The sequence below is a fragment of the Procambarus clarkii genome, chromosome 7, assembly GCF_040958095.1.
Source record: "Procambarus clarkii isolate CNS0578487 chromosome 7, FALCON_Pclarkii_2.0, whole genome shotgun sequence".
Classification (NCBI taxonomy): domain Eukaryota; kingdom Metazoa; phylum Arthropoda; class Malacostraca; order Decapoda; family Cambaridae; genus Procambarus; species Procambarus clarkii.
This window is the reverse complement of record NC_091156.1, coordinates 41,790,932-41,814,293: the sequence shown is the minus strand read 5'-3', so window position 1 is coordinate 41,814,293 and position 23,362 is coordinate 41,790,932. Positions and strand designations below refer to the sequence as shown.

The window sequence follows — 23,362 nt, the reverse complement described above, 5'->3', positions numbered from 1 at the left end:
GTGGCACAAGTATGTTTAGAAAATTTACATGACTAAAATTAGATAAAATCTATACTGTTGGGTTATCTAATCTTTTCAATGGCAGGGCTTTGTGCATACACTAATTAGGAATAATACCTTTCAACGCGGAAATTAAGAAAAAGCAACAATTGAGAACAAAGACTTCAATTCAAAGAGAGCTAACTGCCATTATTATGTTAAGATTCCTTGAACAAAACACTAACCGTGCAGTGATTTGCACCGATTCAAAAAGCCGCACTACAAAGCCTTAGTCAAAATCGGGAAGAAAATCTTGCTATAGTCGCCGAAATCAAGAGCTGCGAGAGTATTAACATATCAGGGAAGAGTAGTCAAATTTGTGGACCCTTCCATGTTGGAATCTGGAAATGAACGAGCTGATGTGCTGGCTGCTGAAGGAGACCATATTGAATACTTCATACCCAAGACTTCTACAAATTAGAGGTATTATCACGCAAAATCACCGTGACAAGGTAACCGAGAAAAGGAGGACAGAAGAACTAGTGAATCTGTACACTGGTACAATGTGGGTTGCAGCTGGCAATCGCCATCATTATGAACGAAGAGGTGGCTGCGGGAGGGAATCGGTAATATCGAGAATCCATCCGATACAAATAGCCATGGAGATTCGGGATGGAAATGGATGAACATCAGTTTCAGAATCTGTGGCGAGTGACTGACACCGCCTTGACAACTACAAGAGAATGTGTATCTTAAGTCATTAGAAAAATGTGTTGAATAATAAGCCCATCACTGAGTTAGGAAAATATGATGTTGGGATCCCTCCACACATTTTACATCTGCATAGAAACTTAAAATCTTAAGTAATGACAAATTATGAGAATCTTTGAGAAGATGTTAGCTGGGACTTTAACCGTCTCGAGTGATGTCTTGGTACAGGAATAACACACGGGGGTTTTCTTATTGATGGGGGGGGGGGGGCGGTCTACATGCTGGTATGGTGGTACGGAGACTCGTTGAAATGACGGTGCCTACTAAACTCAGCCCTCAGGGAAACCATTAAATTAAATTTAATAACCTCTGTTGTGATCACATTATTTGGCCACAAGACAGGGGAGGTGGATCTGGTGGGAGAATACAGGGGGGGGGGGGGCTCTCCCCATGGACTGCTACTGGCAAGAGTAGCAAATACTGACTGGCAGGTTAGAGGTGAAATCAACTTTCACCCATCTTACATATTCAGGCTGACCCCAGTGGCTACTTTGCTGTAATAATATTCAATGGCACTATTCATATGTAAACCACTTTCCTAAAAATAATAAAGAAATAACCATAAACATTGACACTGCTTTGCATACGATTACGGTAAAGGAATAGTATTAGGCAAAGTAGTCATTGGGTCAGTCTTTTTATGCAAGACAGGTGGAATAATCGTGGGGGAAGGGGTGTTTTAATCTCATCTGCAGGCTTTTAGAGGGCTGTAGGAAGTGTAAAAGCAACTTTTGTAAAAACATTGGCAGAGGGCATTGTATAGTGGTCGTGTACTAAAGGAAAAGTGGAAGCTGCCAGCACTGCATAACACACACACACACACACACACACACACACACACACACACACACACACACAGTTTAAGAAGCTATCAAACTTGCTTACGAAGTGTGTGGGGTAAAGTGTATTGCAGGTTTGCGAGGGACAATCTAGGTGATCACCGAAAGTATGCAGTGATTAACAGTCTGAAAGCAATTATCCTTAACCGAACCATTTGGAAATTCTTATTTAGCTTCACGCACTTTATACACTCAACGCCGAGTGTACAAGACAAAGTACACATTCGGCAGACAACTTTGTGCATTTATCTAACTATAAATTCAGTTTAAGATGAAAAACTGGTTGCCATGTCAAACTTAGCCCTAACAATGTACCATCGATATCTATATAAATAAAATTTGTCGACTTAATTGACATTGACTTTAAAGCCCGCCATATACTGCAGGTATGGTTATTTATGCAGATACCCGATGTCATGTTTGCAGCAGCTGAAGGAGGCATTCTGGCAAAATTTGGCATCAATTTTCACTTACAAGATGGAGTGATAGGAGGCTGCCCTTTTTAGCTGTAAGTCACTGAAAGGAATGGTGGCTTCCACACGGCAGTCTACACTAAGGAAACCTAGAAATGTGTCTCGATGCCAATAGTGACTGCCCAGACAGGTACAAAAGGAGTGTCGCCAATGCTTGTGTCAACCAAGCTCTCGCTCACTGCTCTGGTTGTAAGCAGGTCGACGAAGAACTCTAGAGTAAGGCAGGTCCTAGTCAACAATGGCTTCTCTAACGGTTATGTTGACATCAAAAAGTGAAACGCCAGGCAACCTCTGAAGAGTCAAATAACAGAACACTTTTACCTCCTATTTGACTTTTACAGGAAGTTTTCGATAACTCATAAAACCGAGTTAAAGTTTCTTGAAAGATATTTATAGGAACGCTATCCCCACAGACGAATCAGAAGATACAATTAACTACAAAAGAAAATGGCCAACCTGCTCATGAACTCTCCAGACACCAAACCGAACGCCTTGAAAGAAACCGACGTCGTTTATGCCTTCACATGCCCACTTTGGGACTGTCAGCCTCAAAGATCTCAGTATATAGGCAAGACAACGTTTCTTTCTAGGCAATTAACAATGCACAAACAGGACTCCATCAAGGAGCATATCTCCTCACACAACCAGACCATCAGAGAAATCTTAAGAGAAAAATTATCGACATGTACAACGATAGCAGGAGACTAGACATCAGCGAGGCCCTACACAGTCAAAACCAGCAATCAACAGCCAATTAACACAATTACATTCTACGCACTTGAAGACCCCGAACCAGCACAGAAGCAAGAAGATAAAACACGTAATATACCCACTGTTTCATGTTCTGTCTTTTCCCATTGATATGCATCCTATCACCTCACCCAAACGAATATAAACACGATCTGAGAACGTACAATTGTCTGAAAATGTAAGAAGTTCTTGTGAAAAGCTTCTAGGCGTCGGATCATAAATAAAGTGTGAATAGGAACTTTTTGCAGAGTAAATTTTTCAAGTACCCTCGACATTAAAGAAAAAACAAAGAAGATTCGTGTTAGAATCAATCATGCCCTTTCGGTCATATTCAACAACAAAAACATAGATGTTCGTCTGTTCAAAGTCGCCAATCTCCGAAAGTTCCTCACCGATTGTTATGAAATTTTGACAGTTTCATTTGAATACGCACATGGTTTTTATATACCTACTCTATAGATGCCACACCTGTGACTGGTAAAGAAACGTTTTTTTTTAAAAACAGGGCCATCTGTTGCACATAAAAGCAACACTCACTATACTTAATGGTATAATTCCATTTCAATGTTTCCGATTGCATTGATTAACTGAATTTTCATAGATTTCTACTTTTTTATTTAATTGTGTGTGACGTTGCGTTTGAATTGAGCCGTGTTTATTACCATACCGTTCATTGTGAGAATTTTATATTTTTCATTCCTTTCCATTTCGTTATTTTAACTTTTTTTTCAGTGATGGGAACATCAGATTATTTTATGTTCATCAGAAAAATGGGAACATCAGATAATTTGGGAACGCATTGAACGAGGGAGTGGGAAATTGTGGAGAGGACGATGGGAGGGGGGGGGGGGGGTTGCCGAGGCTCACCAAAGCGGTCGTGTTGCCGAACCACAACAACGTGTGGCCGGGTACAGATAGGGAGCCGGTCGGCCGAGCGGACAGCACGCTGGACTTGTAATCCTGTGGTCCTGGGTTCGATCCCAGGCGCCGGCGAGAAACAATGGGCAGAGTTTCTTTCACCCTATGCCCCTGTTACCTAGCAGTAAAATAGGTACCTGGGTGTTAGTCAGCTGTCACGGGCTGCTTCCTGGGGGTGGAGGCCTGGTCGAGGACCGGGCAGCAGGGACACAAAGCCCCGAAATCATCTCAAGATAACCTCAAGTGCTCAATGTAGACAAAGGAGGAAAATAATGTCTGCTATAACTTCAATAATTTAGTGCACCTTAGACCAGGTAACACGGGAGGCATGAATTGTGGAGCTGGAGGAAACTAATATGGTTAATTAGCCACGAAATTACGTGTTGTGGACGACACTTTCGAGCACATAACATTTTAATACCAATAAACTAAAGCCTCAGTTGACAGGTTGATAAACAAGATACACAATTCAGCCCATCCTTCGAATAGAGAATACGTTTTAATATTGAATGTAATAAATACAATCCTATCGGCATAGTACATAAACACTTAATCGCCAGCATCACACCTAAATAGTGAATATTAGAGTACCTGCAAAGCTGTAGAAAACCACTACCTAACCTAACTTTGGGAGTATGGGAGGACAAGCATGTAAATAGCATCTATTGCTCCTTAATTACAATTAGTACTTAACCTATAGCTATATTGATATTACAATTTTATAAAACTAATAAAACAAAACTATTCAGTAAATTATAAAGCAACTCAGGATATTCAAATTTTGTATAAAATCTATTGCTGAATAAAATTGAAAAAAAAATTTAAACTTATGTATATAGAATTGAACATGAAAACTTCAACTTAAGAAGTTTGAGTGTATCAACACGATATTAGGAGAATATATGGGGAGGTAAATGTAGCACAAGTGTATGTACTATGCCAATAGTCAGGATTGTACTTATTACATTTAGTATTAAACCGTACTGTCTATTCGAAGGATGGTCTGCCCAGTGAAGAGTGGAGGGACCGATATATATATAGACGTAAAACACTTCCTTGCACAAGTCATATTTTCCAACCCTAGAAAAAAGGTAAAAGTTTATCCAAAATTGTACAGGTTACGGCAAGATAATCTGGGTGCGTGCAGGCCTGGGGAGTCTTCTACCCACTACCTTATCGAGCAACAACAAGAAATACTGGTTCTGTGCCGAGCAGGGTTATTGGAACCTGTCAACAAGTAAACCACAGATGGTGGTGGCGGCGGCTCAAGGAGGGAAAGGAAAAGGTCACGACATGTCCACTACACATGGCTCCCACGTTTAAAATTTGATCCAATTATTTAAGTAAACAGTCTTGTCAGTATCTAGATTAAGACTAATATTAATCTTTAAATGAAGCATTAGAACCTGCAGGATTAGGGAACTTTCAACATTTTACTTACTATCTTTTTTAACTATTTTAACTAATTATTAATTTAATCGTTTGATTCCAAACAGTCCAAGACTTTCCTGTACGCTTCATGAAGCAGAGATTGCAAATCCAACCATTTTATTCCCATTAAACCATTAGAGAACAGTAGCCAACTCTGACCTTTGTGGTTTGAAGAAGGCTAGGCGATAGGAGGGTGCTGGGCAGGTGGGTCTTCATCACTCTAGGAGCAGGTAAAGCCTCGCTAATCTGCAGAAACACTCCGTCTTCTACCTTCTTCCCTGGACACATTTGGCGAAACATTTCTGTGATCTGCTGAGGATTCTCAACAGTGCTTCTTATGGTCTTGCTATCAAGCATCATGTCAAAGCTGGAATGTTTGTTATTACTACACTTCCCACAGCAGAAATACGTATCTTTCATTGCTGCAGAATAAATACATTAAGAGTAACTTCTTAAACGGTCACCAGTTATGCGATACCTTTTAGTAATATATTTCTTCATATAAACCATCCAGCAGCACCAATATAATGAGCCTTCATACATTGCAACCCATACCCGAATGGTATTTTACTAATCACATGACATGTTGCACTCGATAGTTCAGTTTACACTAAATTTCACATTCAAGCACGCATCAATATCACATGCGTAAACATGCGCTCTACATATGAGGTAATAAAAAGACATTTAAACCAAACACTAATTGTCACAAAACCATCACTATCCGAAAACAATATTAGGCTTCACTTTACAACTGGAATATGATCTATACCCACAGCCTATATTCTGCCATAGGATATCAGTCACTATTGTGTAACCCATTCTCCTGTTAAGACAGTTTTTGTAACTGTGCACCATAGCACAAAGATTGGCGTTCTAAGCAGTTAATAGTACAAAGTTCTACCTCACTTTTTAGTCTGAAAATATTTAACTAAAGAAAAATCAAATATGCCAACGCCTAGTATAGCACACATTTACAATATTAAACCGCAGACTGCGTGTATTAGGTCAAGGGAAGGTTAGGTTAGCTTTACTTTGCAACTAAAGTAGAAAATAGTTTTTTCCGAAATTCAAATAGCACCGATTCCTACTGTCTAATTACGTTACAAGTACTCTCAATACAGGGGGAATGGGTTTAATTGTCAAAAGGTCCCATTTCCTGAAAATAATTTGGTGTGAGAGTGAAAAGTAAATTCGACAGTTTGGCATCAATGGTAAATTATCGAATGACTAATAAGAGAACCAATCACCTGAGTTAGAGACATGATAATCTTGCTTACACAAGACACGTGTTAGAGGGCAGAGAAATATTTTTCCAAGACATCTGAAGCAATTGCTTCACAGGAAAGACCTGAATTTATTTAACTACAGTACGGAGCCAAAGTATTTGGACCAATCATGAAGATGACTGGTTCAAATATTGATTTGGTAATGAACCAAAAATTTTCACTATAGCACATAAGGAAGGTATTAGTTTCTAGTGACTTTACAAATGCATTTAACCCTGTTGACGGAGTTAGCACCCCTACCAGTATTTACATAGCTTGAAATTTGTGATGTATTTATTTCTTGCAACTACAAGTATTTAGTCTGCCAGGCCTTGTGTCCACGGAACATTTATGATGTGGCATATTGCCTCGCCCAGCACCACTTTAAGAAATATTCACCTATTAATGACTTACAATTCTTCCCCCCCCCCCCGTTTTACAACTAATAAAAATCAGTTGCAATGTTCACACAACTCTAGAGGCTGAAGAAATTATGCCGTGTAATACAAGATAAAGTTAAAAGGTAAACAGTATTAGAGCATAATGCATTACCCAAGTATACAGTCAAACAAGGGCGATGCCTTATTAATTACAAACAAGCACAAACTCTCAAGATATATCCTGAACCCTCCCAAGTCAGTCGTAATGGCTTTGCGCTTTTCCAAAATAATCTCTTCCCTTTCCCCCCCCCCCCTCTCAAAAATAAAAAATAATATAACTAGCACTAACCAAAACCACCAACCATCGAACAATCCAGCTTAGGTCTGTATTCTACCAACGTAAAGTACAAACACAGGAAATGCTACAAGGAATAATACCGATTTGAAACCCAATCCGATTCAGATTGGGTTTCAAACATGCAACACTACATTTCATCCACACCCGGCGCAATGTTATGCAAGATTAACCGTTTAATGAAATTTAATCTAAAAAATTTAAAAAATTGCCAAGACATTATATCTTTTGTCAAGATATAAAATGGTTCATAAATATTTGTTGCCATATTTTAATTATTTTTTGTATTAATACACGAGGTACATCTGCCTTAGTGCAGCTACCCTATACTATATGAAGTGGAGTACAGAGTGTCAAAAAAATGTAACTACTTTATGCTAAAAAATCCCCATCACACAGTCACACAGGATGGAGTCATACAGACTTAAAATCTTCGCTAATTTTATCTGGTCTTCAAAATGATAATTATTCTAAGGTACGTCCGCAAATCAGCCAATTTACTGCCATTTGCTAAACTAGCATTACGAAAAAATTGGTTTCCATAAAAGAGCGATCCAAATTAGGGTTCGTTTAAAACGAAGCAGCTTAAGGGGGCATCTGGGTCCAAAAATGCAAAAATGAAAACTCGTTCGATTTCAAACTTTTTTGACAAGTTCTATATGAAAAGTGTTTCATCTGGTCTAAGTTTCAGCATCGTAGCATAAATAGGAAGGGAGAAAAAAAATATTGAAGTAGTTGTGAAAATTATGCCAAAAATAGTCAAAATCGATTATCAAAAGTGTCAACTGAAATCATAGCTATAACTCTTTGCTATCACAATAGCATATATTAAACAAATAATTATAATTAGTTTAATTGGAAAAAATTAAGAAAAAAGGAATTTTTTTTTTTCGGGCGATTTGCATCAAACTTACACACCTGACTGTACGTAAGCCTATCTGTAAGGATGCCAATTTTGGAGAAAATTGGTTGATGTCAACTTCAGCCAAAGATTTTAGAACCTTAGACTTTATTCATTTCTGTTTTTATTTTTCAATTGACACAAACGTTTACAAAACCGATTCATTTTTTATTCAATTTACATGAAACTTACACAGTATATGTGGAGGGCATGTCTCTACATTGGGGGCTTTCATTTTTCTCTAAGTTCATTTATTGATTTTATAATAGCAATAAACATGCCATATTTGCAAAAAAAATTTGGGGAACTTTGAACATTTGTATTAGGAAAACTAAAGATGTTTTGGAAATTCTAAAGCCCCAAATCCTTTATTATATACTAATGTGTCAGAAAAGTGTCACAATAATTATATCTGAAACGTGGGTTTCAGATATAAACGCTGTACAAGAATGTAACAACTTGTATATATATAAAAAAAAAAAAAAAAAAAAAAGTGTAGACTTTAAAATGTGTAAAAAAAACGTTGGAGGGAAAAAAACAAAAAAAATTCCATTCTATTTACGCTGCAGTACTGAAACTGACAATTTCAGCACTTTTCATATACAACTAAAAAATTAATATTGGTCGACATTGAACAACTTTCATCTATAATCCTCAGACGCCCCCTTAACACTAACTTTTTTTTGCCTACTGATTTATTAGGAGCAATCAGACTACAATAATTATACCACTAATATCGGGCGTTACGAAGACAATCACACTGATAAACTAATAATAAATGTCATACTCTATATGCGGTGCTCTGATGAAGATGGGCAGGTCGGCCCTCTGGTTGTCCAGGTCGGGGTTGTGAAGCATCGTCCACACTAACTCCAACATCCAGGTCGTCCCAGACCTGGGCATTCCCATCACAAGTACGTCACCTTCAGTGAACTGGAGAGAAACCTTATTGTAGTATACATTAGAGAACACACAAGTGTATACATTTGTCACCCACATATATACCAGGGGCGAGGGATCCAAGCACCGTCCCCACGACCACGTACATTAACCATATTCAAGGGTCATCAGAGTAACAATGACAACACACCTTGAAGTTGTAAATGGTGTCAGCATATTTGGTGAAGAGCGTCGGGTAGAGCCAGCCTCCAGGCCTGATGCGGACCATACCATGGTTGTAGAGCGTCTGTTCCTCCTCCATCTTGGCCAGCCACTCCTCGCTCATGGCCTCCACCCAGTGACCACTAGCCAGCTTCGTATGCATAGATGCACCTAAACGGGTCGTTATAGCGGTCAACTCATTAAAATTCCTCGTCTATGTCAGGCATTACAACAGTGAGGTATAATGTCAATACTTTATTAAACATGTTTACAAACTGATTGCGAGGATGATGAAGGGTTGAGCATAGGTGACATAACTGGTGGTCAGGGCTGTGTCAGTCGATTACCTGTGTGTTATACGTGACCCCAGGAAAAGGGGATACGAAAAATATTAATTCAGCCCGTCCTCACAGTTTGAATGAACAATATGTAAAAAAAAATGAGTGTCTGGGGTCGTCTGCTGGATGGAATGGACTAGAGTCGAGGACGGGCTGAATTAATATTTTTCGTATCCCCTTTCCCTGGGGACACGTATAACACACAGGAAATCTACCGACACAGCCCTGACCACTAGTCATATCACCTATGCTCAACCCTTCATCATCCTCGCCATCAGTTTGTAAACATGTTCAGAAGTGTTCAAATGTCACCAGTTGAAAGTCTTGTGTAAATCGTTTTTCCATTAATAAACGGGGTTTGTCGGGTGCATGGAATCACTTTTGGGTCTTTGTTAGGACGGGCTGTATTAATTATCTCATAAGGGTATTAGGTGGGGAATATTATGGAAGATTTATAGATTACGAGGGTCGGGGAATGGGGGGGGGGGGAGAGGAGTCAAAGCTCCACCAGTTATGAGCCGGTTCCTGCACTTCGTTCAGATTTTATAACAATAGGACTACTCTACCCAAACACTAAGTAATTCGAGTAGTTATTTGAAAATAAAATCTTAAAATAGGTAATAGAGCGTCACCAACGCCACCAGTCACCACTCGCGGAGTGGGAATGTTTGGGCAGAGAGAAAACTACTAAACATCCGTCACCAGAACTACCACACTAAATACTGAACAATGCATGCAACACTTGCCTGTGCAAGTGTCACAAAGTCACAGTATATCTAAATAATGCCGGGCAAGTTAACACTGCAATCCGAAGTAATAATATGATCGATGTACACAAATGCCGCACTTGCCAATAAAAGTTTATACAAGTAAATATTTATTAGATATATCAAACAAAATTCGACAAGCTGGATGAATTAGGTACAAGTAGCTTCACTAATTCTGCCAAAACTTTATTAGGAGGAACTCCTACTTACAACTACACAGTTGCTATATTACCTTCACAACACTAAAGTCAACCTACTATCACAAGCCGACCGATCAAGAGGTGGTATTTATTTTAAACACACACAAGTCACGTTGTCAAGAATTTGCTTAATGGCAGCGATAAATATATATATAAAATTTTTTAAATAGTATAAACTCCGCCATTGGCGAGGCTCGTTACCAGCAATTTTTTTACGTTGCTGATTTCACGCTGCGTTATTTGAAGTCCTCACAGAAGTCAACTTAACCCATAATAGAGATGGACCAAAATTACATTCTCTCCGGGTTAAATGTGCCATCCGCTGTACTGTTATCCTATTCCTGCACGACACCAAACACCAACGAGTTGCTCTACATAATAAGCGGAAGATCATATGACAAGGAAGGTAGTATTTACAGCGTGCATGAACCATTGTCCGCGATGAGCAGTACACGCTCCCGGTCTTTCAGACCCTTCAACATAATATTCCCTCCTAACAGTGTTGGCAAGAATTACAACCATTTGTAAATTTCTTTACTCATATTGCATAATTACACCAATCACAGTGCCTCTCGCAACAAATACAATGCAAATACATTCTGCTCACCCCAAGAGAACTACTACACTTGGCTAATACTGTATCTACAAAAAGTTATTAAAGCAGTTAATTATACCGTCCCTAAATTATGATCAGTTTAACTATAGTCTTCCCTGAAGAATAATCATATAAATACGTCTACACACTGCAGCTCATCGTCGGACACTGAAGGTAACACTGAAGGAGGGAGGAGGAGCAGCAGCACAACAGATCACACCAACACAAGCAACACATATGACTTGCCATTGGCTGAGGCTCCACCCAAGTCAACACCCCAGTGTTACCAACTCGGCTAATGAAGTGCTCGCATCCATCTAGAGATAATAATTCCGTGTAAAAATTAACGCTTAGTCTTTATTTTAAAGATGATAATAAACCAGCTGTAAGTGGACATAGAGCAAAATGAGGCACAAAAGTTATGTTAAGGAAGAACAGTAGAACGCTTCGTCTAAATAATTGTGAGCATTAATTCCGGTTGGTTCCCAAAATCTCGCCCGTTCTCACGCTTGAACAAACGTATAAATTAAAGGGGTTTACTCCACAATAAGTGTAAAACCCTTAACTCTAGAGAACAATGACCTGTAATTGGAGGACGCATTTTGGTGGCTGGTATCTATAGTGTGCGGGTCACTGGTCATTACGTGTGAGAACGAGGGAACTGTGCAGCGATCTCACCAAAACCGGACCTAACAATTAATGAATCTTTACATGTGCACTATGGAAGGAAATGTAAACATTAACATGCTTTATAGAGAATACAAGCGTGTAAATTTGTAGGTTTTCTCATCTTAAACAGCATCAGCATCAATAGGTAAAGTGGCAGAGTGAAGGTTTTAGAAGTTAGACAAACGAGCATCAAGCAGAGAATTGTCTAGCGTCAACAGAGTACACTAAGCAGTGTTATCCAGACTGATTGACAACACCCACTACCATCAACATGGATACTTAATTATATTCGGCGTCTTACCCGGGGATGTAGTTCAGACAGTCATAGGTCGGCACCTTACAAATGAATGTGGTACAGAAATTCATAGTTCGGAGCCATTCCCTGGGATGTGGTACAGGAAGTTATAGGTACTAGTTCATCTCCTCGGCCACAGACTCGAAGAGGTGAACTACGCGTAATTTTGTCATAGAACTCGATCAAGTTTGTCAGGCATGACTTTTCCTTTCAAAATCCATGTTGCCGTTCTCTTACAGAATTTATTCCTTCTAGATGGTACACTATTCTCAACCTGATGACTCTCTTTAGCACTTTACAAGGAATACTTGTTAGTGACACTGGTCTGTAATTTAGTGCCTCCTGTCTGTCCCCTTCTTGAATACTGGGACAAAATTTGCCCTTTTCTATAATTCTGGATGAATTCCTGTTTCGAGTGTTTTAATAAAAACCTCGTTAGTGGGCAACATAATAAATCTGCAGCCTCCTTCAGTAGCCATGGTGATATTAAATCTGGCCCAATTGATTTTGTTACTTCTGGGTCTTTCAGGTGTTTTTCCAGGTGATGTCATCCAGTGTTTCCTCTGACTTTTCATCACAAAACTCTGGTCTCCACCTTGGTTCCATTGAAAACACCTCCTGGAATGAACAAATCCACATGGGCTGTGATGAGGATGCATCACATTTGATGCATCACACTATTGTGATTTCTGCGTGTACTTCCTGGAATCTTTTGTTTAGGTCCTCACACACCACCTTGTCGTTTTCCATAAGACTTACACCACGCCTCTTTAGCCTTAGCACGTGGTCTCTGATTTGTGTTTCTCCTTATATGGCTATAAAAGAGTCTTGGTTGGCCATTAGCTTTTGCTGCTATGTAATTTTAAAATTGACTCTCAGCTTCTTTCCAGACTCTTCTATAATCATTTTTGGTTCTCTTTAGTGAGTCTCTATTTTCCTCTGATTCCAGCTCTCGGTACTTTTCCATGCTTTTTTGTTCCTCTCTTTTTCTTCTCTGTAATGCCTATTAAACCTGGGGTTTATTTTTCCTATTTCATCAACCTCCTTCTTGAGTGGGATGTACAGCTCCGTTTTATATGTACATTTCTGAGCAATAACCTCCATATTTTCATTTGTTGTCTTACCGTCCAGTTCCCTCCCCAACTGGACATCACTCAGCAAGTCCCTCACCTTAGCGTAGTCTGCATGTCTGTATATTCTCATATTCCTTAGCATATTTCTTGGTTTATTCAGATTCTTTAGCTTCAATATGTACTGCAGCAAAATAATACAGTGGTCACTTGCTCCCCAGGCATCTCATACTCTATCTTCTCCATATGTGCCTCATTTTGGGTAAACACCAAGTCTTGTGTTGATGGTGGGTTATCTCCCCCTTACTCCTGTTGGTTCTGTAATATGTGGCTTCAGGAAGTGCTTATCTGCTGCTTCTACCAGTTTTGCTCTCCATGTCTCTTCACCACCATGGGGATTCTTACTTATCCAATCTATTTCTCTGTGATTGAAATCCCCAAGTATTAGCATTCTGTCTCTCGCTCCTCGTACCACCATGGCTGCTTTTCCTATTTCTTTCAGGCCTCCTGTTGTTTAGTATGTTTTTTGTCTGTTTAGTTGTTTAGAAATATGCTAAAGAATATGACAATCTACAGACACGGAGACTACAGTAAGGGTGGGACATTCCTCAGTGACATCCTCTCACTCTGGTTGGGCACCATTCCTTCCCCCGTCCCATCTCAAATCCTTATCCTGATCCCTTCCCAGTGCTATATAGTTGTAATGGCTTGGCGCTTTCTCCTGATAATTCACTTCACCCCCCCCCTCTCTCTCTCTCTCTCTCTCTCTCTCTCTCTCTCTCTCTCTCTCTCTCTCTCTCTCTCTCTCTCTCTCTCTCTCTCTCTCTCTCTCTCTCTCTCTTTCTCTCTCTTTCCCCAATTCCCTGTAACTGTCGTCCTAGTGAAGTTGCCTCCATGTGATACTACTAAATTTTCCCTCCACAAGTCTTAACTCCAGATTGGGTGCCACATGTGATAATGTTAGTTTAGGAGGAGAGAGCAAACGCCGAGGCCCAACAATCGTTCTCCAATCCCTAGGTCGTTAGCTCCTCAATTGAATAATCAATCTAGAGGGGTAACAAATGGGTTCTAACACCAAACTTAGTATTTAATGTTTGAAACTCTGGGCTTGATCAAAGAGCTTAATCCCGTTAAATTAAAAAAAATGGAAGTTGCTCTAGCAAAGCAAAATAATGGAGCAGTACTCAAAGGTTGTTGACGAAAAGATACTTTTGTAACAACAATTTATTCAACAAAACTTAGTAATACACGGCAATAACAATGTTACGTTACGTTACTTCCAGAGTCTCACTCCAACAGCTAAACAGTACCAGGTACATCAGAACAGGAAGTCTAGCCCTAGCTTCGGTAGGGGAAGGACGTGGTGAATCTGTGCTCCGGCTGTTGGTGGTGTTTACCAATTTGGCCGGTTGAGGGCGGGTGTGTCTCTGCCTGCCTGTGCTGACGTGGAGTTAACGATGGGGGTCCCCCTCCCCCCTGTACTGCGGGCTCAGTCTGTGGGCCTCGAATTTTCCGGCCGGGCTGGGTACCCAGAGATAGTGCTGGTGTGTGAGGTGCTTCATGTCCCTGTGATCGACATTTATGGTGTCGAGCTGGTGACGGCTCGTCGAGCGATATTGAAGTTTACCGAGGAATTGGCATATCGCGAGTTTCTCCGTCGTTACGAGGGGCGGACATTTCCCCTGCTGGATGGTGCGGGCACTGTGTCACTATCTGATCGGAGTGGTGCCCTCACGTACGTCAGTGTGCATGGGGCTCCGTTGGAGTTTCCAGAGAGTCTGCTACGGCGGTACTTCGGCCGGTATGGCGCAGTGATTAGTGTGCGGGTGAACGTGGTGTCTTCCAGTCCACTTAAGGGTGTGAGGACCAACATTCGCACCCTGGGCATGAGGCTCCAAGAAGATATTCCGTCCTCTGTGCGGCTTATGGGCTACAACGTTCGGGTATTTTACGCCCGCCAGCCTCGGACGTGTTATCGTTGTGGCCTCTTGGGCCATCAGGCTGCTGACTGTTCTGCGCCTGCCGTTGCACCCGTGAACCTCTTCAGTGAGGTGGATTTTCCGCCGCTTCCTGTGGAGGAGGATTCAGTGGATGTGGCCGTCTCTTCAGCCCCGGATGTGCCCCCTGTGTCGCCTGTTGCGCCGCCTGGTGCGCCCCCTGTTGTTGTCGCCTCTCCTAAAGAGGTGGTGGCGTCGCAGGCTGATCGTCCTGCTCCGACTTGTCCCTGGGGTTCTTCAGACTGCCTGCTGCTCGTTTCCCTCGTCTTCCAGTTCGTCCTCTGCTGCATCTGACCCTGTCCCTGCACCCTTGCCGTCTGTTCCGGCTGTGCTGGGTGTTGGGGTGGATCCGGCGCTTCCTCCTGTGCCTGGCCTGGTGCCCCATGTGGTTGAGGATGCTGCCGTTCTGCGACGTGCATCGGTTCGCCCTGCTTGTGTTGCGCGTGTCTCGGAGTCTGCCTCCGGGTCGGATGATGTGCGGCCCGAGCCTAAGCGTTCTCGGCGTTCGTCTTCGGCATGGACAGATGTTGGCGACTTCGTCGCTTGTGAATCTGCCGGCGACGGAGGGGTGGCTTCGGTTATGTTGCGTACTACGGTGACGGCGGAGGTGCATTTGCCTGAGGATGCCCGTGCCAGTGTTTCGGCCTTCACTGCAGATATGGTGACTGAGGTTCCTGTTTCGAGTGCGTCGCCTGCATCGGATGGCTCCGGTTTTTCATGGGGGGTGGTTCCCCCTGCCGAGGTTCGTGGTGAGCGGGGTGGCCTGGTGATGGTGTTGAAAAAGACTGCTTGTTCTGGGGGTTCTGTAACCCCTTCCTCGGTCCCCGTTTCATCGGCTGCGGTCTCGACGCCTCTTCCGTCTCCGGCCGTCTCTTCAGTGTCTCCTGCGGTCTCGGTGGAGTTGCCATCTCGTCGATTGTCCCCTGCTCCTGTGCGCACGGCGACGCGGCCGTCTCGGCAGCCCTCGTACGCTTCAGCGGTGTCGTCTGCTACCTCGAAGGACGTGGGTTGCGCTCCCCAGCCTCGTTATGCGACTTGCGTCAGTGAGCTTAAGGAGTGACCGTTTCCACCTGATCTGGTGGTTCCCGAGTTTATGAAGGGCCCGCGGCGGCAGGGGAATTGTCCCCCTACCGACAGGGAATATATGATTTGGGAGGCCTACAAGCGACGGTATCCCTGGGCTGCAGAGACGTATGGTCTTGTCTCTGAGGAATGTGTTCCTCACTCGTGATTCCTTTGTGTGTTGTGGGTTGTTTCCATTAGTGTGCATGGGTGTGGGGTGCGGGTCGGGTGTGTGTGAGTGGGTGGGGTGGGTTTGTTTCCCGGTTCCTGCGTGCTCCGGTTTGTGGTTGTGGGTTTTTTGTGTGGCTTGTGTGTGTGTGTCCAGTTCCTGTGCGGTCCGGGGTTTGGTTTGTGTGTGTCTGGTTGTGGGTGTCATGTTCTTATGTTACGCTTTGTGGTTCTATGGTTGTATGATGCTGTTCGTGCGCTTGTTTGTGTGGTGTTGAGTGCCCTTCAGGCTGTTGGCGTTGTGGGACATTTGGGGCTTGAATCTAATTATTTAAATATTAATGTAGTAAAATAAATTACGAAGGACCACCCGCTTTTATAGTAAAGAGGGAAACTGAGAAATTATGATCATTAGATAATTCCTAGATGAACCAGTAACTATGGATAAAATACTAGAGAATATGATCATAGAAATAATTAATGGGCTGTATAATTAAATGAATCAAACCTCAAACACCTACATTGGGGGGTTATTACTGGAACTCAGTACGTCCAGGAACTAGTGTGGTTCGTTCACTAATCCAAGATATAATAATCTAATCCTATGAATAATTGTGAAATCATTGTCATTATCATTAATGGGAACATAGATTATGAATATAATAAAGAGAATCATAATAAACACATGTCAATCCAATAAACAGAGTTCTGCATGTAAAGAATTACAAATAATAAATTAGAGGAATACAAAGGAATCTTAGCTTAATGACGATTCCTTAAAGTGAGTCACGACGCTTCCTCTAATTCTCCTGGGCTCGGCTTGGAACCCTTAGGAACTGGATAACATGGGAGTGGGCAGCTAGGAGAATTCTTCTCACATGCTGCAAAATAAATGTTTACAGTAGCAACTAATTAAACTACTGAATTTCTATGTTCAATAAATTAATATTAATAATAGGTGAAGGATAATGACCTGTGATTTGTTGTTGTTATGCGTCGTCACGACAAACTACCCAGCTATAATTCTACACCCTATCAGATGCATCAAATAAGGATAAGATACTTAGCTAATATGGGCACTGTGTAAGTTTAAGTTTGCCGAAATTCGCGTCCCAGGCTCTGGCTTAGCCTATCCTGGATAATGACGCGCTTCACTGGCCGATCACGTGGAGTCACAAAGAACCAGATTAAATAGGTTCCTTGTATGACACTGACACCAGGTGAAGATATTGTCTGCAAAGCTCTTCACGCCTCACAGTGGCGACTTTCTTCGGGAGAATGGATAGCGTTTACCCTGATGGCTGGGTAATGGCGTCTCCTCGTGAGCACCACGTGAACAGGTCCGCTCGGGAGCGTCTCAACACGTGCACTGGCGTCCTCTCTCTCCCCGCTCCTCGTCTCGCTTTCATTAACCAAGTTATTATTATGGATATTAGCATTTCTCGAGGTTGTGCTTGAAATGCTCGAGTTAGGACGGGTTTATCATTTGGAAGAGTTAAATATTATTATTTGCCAGTTCAGTGAGAGTAAACAGATAATGGAGAAGAATTAATGTCTCTCCAGGGCATTCACGTGTGACGTTAATTTTTATTACTAGATAACTGTTATGACTTTAACGCTCTATTCGGCTTTAGTTGGAGGTCAATTTATCTGTAATTAATTATCACACAGAACACCATTTGTTATAGAGAATCGAATTCAATTCTCAGGCACATTGGATATAAATGTGTTTATTACAATGAAATCTGACGCAATACTGGCGTCGGGTGACGTAAGAATTCTAGCCTATTGTACAGATGTGATTATTAGTACATGTGAATTCTACGTTGTGTTAATTTTACTTACTACAATAATTAGTAGAATTAGTAATAATTAATGAGAATATAACAGGGTTGTATTCCATGTTGGAAATTTCCAACATAACTCCGGGGGGAGGATTCTAAGGTCGTAGTGTACTGTGGAGTACTGACCTATCCCGAAGTTGAGATTAATATTAGTATATTAGTAGGTTAATATGTTAGTATGTTAGTACACACATAACGAACGTCCCGTATTTATCAAGGACTTACAAGAACTCAAGTCTTGCTATTTACATGTCAAATGAAACATGTTTTTATAGCCTACACAATAATTAAAGATTTTAAATCACACAATTTAAACAACAGAATCTACTGTGATGGGAATATCCTGGGTCATAGTGACTTGTAATGGTTTGTTACGTGATATCACATCGCAGCATCATCATAGTTATCTGAGTGGGATGTAAAGGGAATTACTCTTGTTCAGAGTTGTAATAGGCTTGCAAATTCCGCCTACATTGTTGAGCAGCAGCTCTAGTAGGGCGGTTGCTTGGAGGATCAGGATTATTGTCCTCGGAAATTACTGGGGAAACTGGATCTGGCTGATATTCTTGCTCAGTCAATTTAAGGGGAACCAGCTTCTCTAAAGTTTTTAGAGTAGTGTTGCCTCGGCATAAAACTTTAACTACTCTCAGGACACCTTGATGATTTGGATGAATGGTAACAATTTTGCCTAGAGGCCACTCTGACCTTGGTCCATCACTGTCGACTAGTACTAGGTCCCCTGGTTTTAATTGCACCTTATTGTAAGGACTCGAAGCTCCGTAGTGGTACTCTCATAGAGCTGTGAGGTACTCTCGAGTCCACACCTCATTCCACCTGTTAATAACTCTGGAGAGATGCTGGTAGCTTTCCACCAAGTCTCCTCTGGTCACATGTGACGGGTCTACAGGGTCCTCTTCGGCTAAAGGGATGAGAGGGCTCAGTAGACCTCCATGGATCAAGTGTGAGGGGCTCAGAGGTTCTCTCTGGGTGAAATCATCAGACAGGTAGGTTATTGGGCGGTTATTGACTCGCGCCTCGATTTTCACAACAATAGTTTGGAGTTCGGAGTAACTGACCTTTTGTCGGTGTAAAGTTTTCCTTAGACACTTCTTGACTGTGCCTACCATTCGCTCATAGAACCCACCTTGCCAAGGGGCTCTCGGTGCTATGAATTTCCAGTGACATTGTCGTCTCTGTAGGACCGACTGTACTCCTGGGTGGTTCCAGACTTCTCGCAAACAAGTTTCTCCTGCCACAAAATTGGAACCATTGTCCGATATCATTAATTTGGGACAAGATCTGCGAGCAGCAAATCTGCGGAAGGCTTGGATGAAGGCTTCAGCACTCATGTCTGAAGTGACTTCTAAATGTACGCCTCTGGTTGTAGCACACGTAAAGAGACAATTGTACGCTTTCACTGGTATATTATCTGGGTTACCAGTGAGAAGTAAGGCTCCTGTGTAATGAACACCAGTGGTTTCGAAAGGACGAAGATGAACCACTCGCTCTTCGGGGAGTGGTGGAGGTCCTGGGTAAGGACATACTCTAGCGTCGTATCTCTTACAGATTACACAAGATTTAATAATTGACTTAACTGTCTGACGACCTTGAGGAAGCCAGTACTTTTGTCTAAGGTCGGTGAGAGTATCTAAAACTCCACCATGTAAGGTACCATATTGATGGTGATGTAAGACAAGAAGTTTAGTGATGATGTGGTGACGAGGTAGAAGAATTGGATTCTTTGTGTCCAAGTCAATTTTTGCATGAAGCAAACGTCCTCCACATCTTAGTATGTTATGAGTGTTGGCATCATACCAGATACCTAGAGACTTAGTTAATTTATCTGGAAGATTTTCATATTCGCCTCCATATGTCTCTTGTTATGCACGTTTGATCCAGAAGAGGATAGGATTGGGAAACTTATGTCGAATTCCTACCTTAGCAAGAAAATCAAACATGTGCAGTCACTCGTAATAATTTGCTTAGGTTAGAATAATGGTGAGGATCAATGGCTAATATTCGTTGAGGTTCTGGTTCTTTCATGGGAGTGGTGATATTGGTCACTATGACTTGTGGCTTTTGTTTGGGCCACTGACCACCAACAAGCCATGAAGGTCCATTGAACCACAGCGAAGACTTGACAAGTTGTTTTAATGTTAACCCTCGAGATAAATAATCTGCAGGATTGTCCTTAGTAGGAACATGTCTAAATTTATATCCAGCAGATAACTCATGAATCTCCCTGACACAATTACTGACATAGGGAGTTTTGTTGTTATTGTTTCTTACCCATTGTAAGACTGCCTCGTTGTCTGACCACACTACAATCCCACCAAAGTGTATATTATTGAGTGTCATTGCCAGGCAACGAGCCAATCTTACTCCCACCAGCAATGCAGTCAACTCCATTTGAGGTGCTACAGGAGTGCTACAGGAGTCATAGTGCTACAGGAGACAATGGTAGGTGATGACTTCAACCCAAGGTTCAGCGGTTATCGCAAGTTCTCCCTGCCACATGGGGAAAGGAAACGGGGTCTCATCACTTATGTAAATAACAACATTCCCGCACAGATTATTGATGACCTGCACATGGGGGATGAGTTTGAATCACTGGGAGTAACCCTTTACTTAAACAATAATGCTCTACATATAATCAACCTATATGTGCCACAGAGTAAACTTGACCTTGACGCACTGCCTGAGTTTGTTAATGAAGAACCTACCCTGCTGGTTGGTGACCTGAATGCCAGACACCCACACTTTGGTGCCAACTGTCATCAGCCCAATGTCAATGGACGGAAACTGTCACTCTTTGTCAGGGGAAGTGAAAACCTTAGGGTCCTGGGTGATGAACAGCCAACTCACCTCAGAGGAGGAAGATTAGATTATGTTCTCCTGCTGAATGCACAGGACACGGATGCCAGTACACACATTGTGCACAGTTTATGTAGTGACCATTGGGCACTGATTACCACCGTCGACATGAGCAAGAGAAGGAAAGAGACAAATAAAAGAAAAAGGTTATCACTCGGACCAGATATGAGGCCGCACTTCATAAACAGGATGAGTGACTGGTTCACGGAATACCAAATCCCAGAAGACATTAACACATTTGTTGATGACCTTAACCACCAAATTGAGAGCTGTCTAAGAGTTCCGCGCCGTACGCCTGGGCGAAGTAACCCTCAGAGGAAGAAAGTAAAATGGTATGAGAATGATTACATAAAGATGCTTAACGCAAATGTGCGAGTCATGAGTAGAGAGTACCGGAGACATCCCACTGAAAGTAACCAAGAGTTGTTTAAGACAGTGTGTCAAGTAGCCAGGGAAGAGAAGATTAAAGAGCGGGAAAGACAATGGCTTGAGTTCACTAGCTCTATTGGACGGGAAACATCTGCAAGACAAGTGTGGGCAAAAATTCAGATAGCTAAGGGGGGCAGAGCCCGGCCTGCGGCTCACAAAGACCCCCAGGGTAAGGCTGAGGAACTAATTCACAAGTGGAGTGATGCAGCATCCTCCTCCTCCCTCCCTGCAGAAATCAGCAGGGAACAGCTCCTGCGACATGATGACAGAAGAATTAGGATAACAAGAGCACTGTCTAGTGATGACGAGTATGGGGAACCAATCACAGCCCAAGAAGTAAGGGGCGCTATGAAAAAGGGTAAAAGTACAGCACCTGGTGAAGATGGCGTCACCTACGACATACTCAATGCACTGTGTGAAGTGTCTGGGAATCCACTACTCCACCTGTTTAACAAGTCATTCCTAAGTGGAGTGTTGCCCACACAATGGAAACACGCAATAATTATTCCCATACCGAAGCCTAATGACCCTGGTAATTACAGACCTATCAGCCTCGTGTCATGCACTTGCAAGATGCTTGAAAGGATCATCCTAAACCGACTGTTGCACAAAATAGGCAGGTTAGGGGAGGGGGTCAATGGATTTGTTAAAGGACGGAGCACAGCAAATTGTATAGTTAATTACTTGGTTAATGACACGGCTAGGTACTCTGTATTTGTTGACATCAAAGGAGCCTTCGACAAAGCACAGGGGATTGCGATCCTGGACGAGCTTGCATGCATGGGTGTCAAGGGGAGACTCATGAAATGGGTTGAAGACTACCTCACAGGAAGGAAAGCCAAGGTTTGCTTCAATGGAGCAGTCTCCAGAACAATGAGTATGGAACTCGGGACCCCCCAAGGCGGAGTCTTAAGCCCTACACTATTCAATGTACTTATGAACGCCATTGCAAATATTGATTTTCCGGAAGGAACACAACAAGTGGGATATGCAGATGATGTCCTAATACAAGCTCCCACCTTGGGAAAAATTGAACAGTCCATTGAACTCCTCGGAAGGAAATGTATTGAGCTCGGTTTCACTCTCTCCACAAACAAGACGAAGGCATACTCCCATCACAAGCGGAGAGCAAATGAAGAACTGCAAATTAATGGTGTAACACTTGAATGGGTTGACCACTACCGGTACCTTGGCGTCACTGTCGGCTCTAACAAGGGAAAGAAAGAGGAGCTCAATCAACTCATAGGAACATGCAAAAGTCGACTCAGGGCACTGAAAGCTATGACCTGGAATGGACATGGAGCCTCTATTGCCGTGCTCAAAATGATGTACACAGCCTATGTGCGCTCCGTCATAGACTATGCCGCACCAGTACTGTGCACCTACTCCCAAACCGATATGAAAAGGCTTGAAAGCATTCAAAATGAAGCCATGACAATCATTCTTGGAGTCCCAAGAACTGCCAAAACGTCTAATCTACGAGAGGAGTTGTCCCTTCCCAGTATTAAAAGCAGAATTCAGGAGCTGAATGCTAAGCTTGCAATTAGGATAGCCAGAGATCCCCATTACAATGATATTGCCAAGAAAAAACTGAGCTCTGTGCTACTTTCAGGGGGAAACAGGAGAAGCAAAAAATGGCATCAAGGGAGCAGTCTGCTACCTTGAAGAGCTCCACCTGCTTGAGCAAGCCCGTGAGCTCCTGCCTGTAGAGAGGTTACCTCCCTGGGAGGATGACTCATGTAAGATCATCATCAATGAAATGGCAATGAAAAAATCCAACATGATACCACAAGAAATGAGGCACAAGTATCTCGAGGACATTTATAAAGAAGCCGGAGATGAACTAGATCAAATCTACACTGACGGGTCATCTAATCCTATCAATGGC

At 42.3% G+C, this 23,362-nt stretch overlaps 1 protein-coding gene across 3 annotated transcripts in view; it reads right to left on the bottom strand.

Moving 5' to 3' along the window:
* LOC138357412 (sulfotransferase 1A1-like) overlaps window positions 1–11,285 on the bottom strand; it is a 73,211-nt gene extending 61,926 nt beyond the window's left edge. For all 3 annotated transcript variants that reach the window (XM_069314267.1, XM_069314248.1, XM_069314257.1), the window contains exons 1-4: window positions 11,216–11,285; window positions 9,156–9,337; window positions 8,853–8,998; window positions 5,321–5,528 (exon numbers count right to left, since the gene is read on the bottom strand). In XM_069314267.1, the coding sequence (XP_069170368.1) occupies window positions 5,321–5,528; window positions 8,853–8,998; window positions 9,156–9,337; window positions 11,216–11,225 (546 nt within the window). In that variant the 5' untranslated portion in view covers window positions 11,226–11,285. The remainder of the gene's footprint in view (window positions 1–5,320; window positions 5,529–8,852; window positions 8,999–9,155; window positions 9,338–11,215) is intronic.
* Between the last annotated feature and the right edge of the window lie 12,077 nt (window positions 11,286–23,362).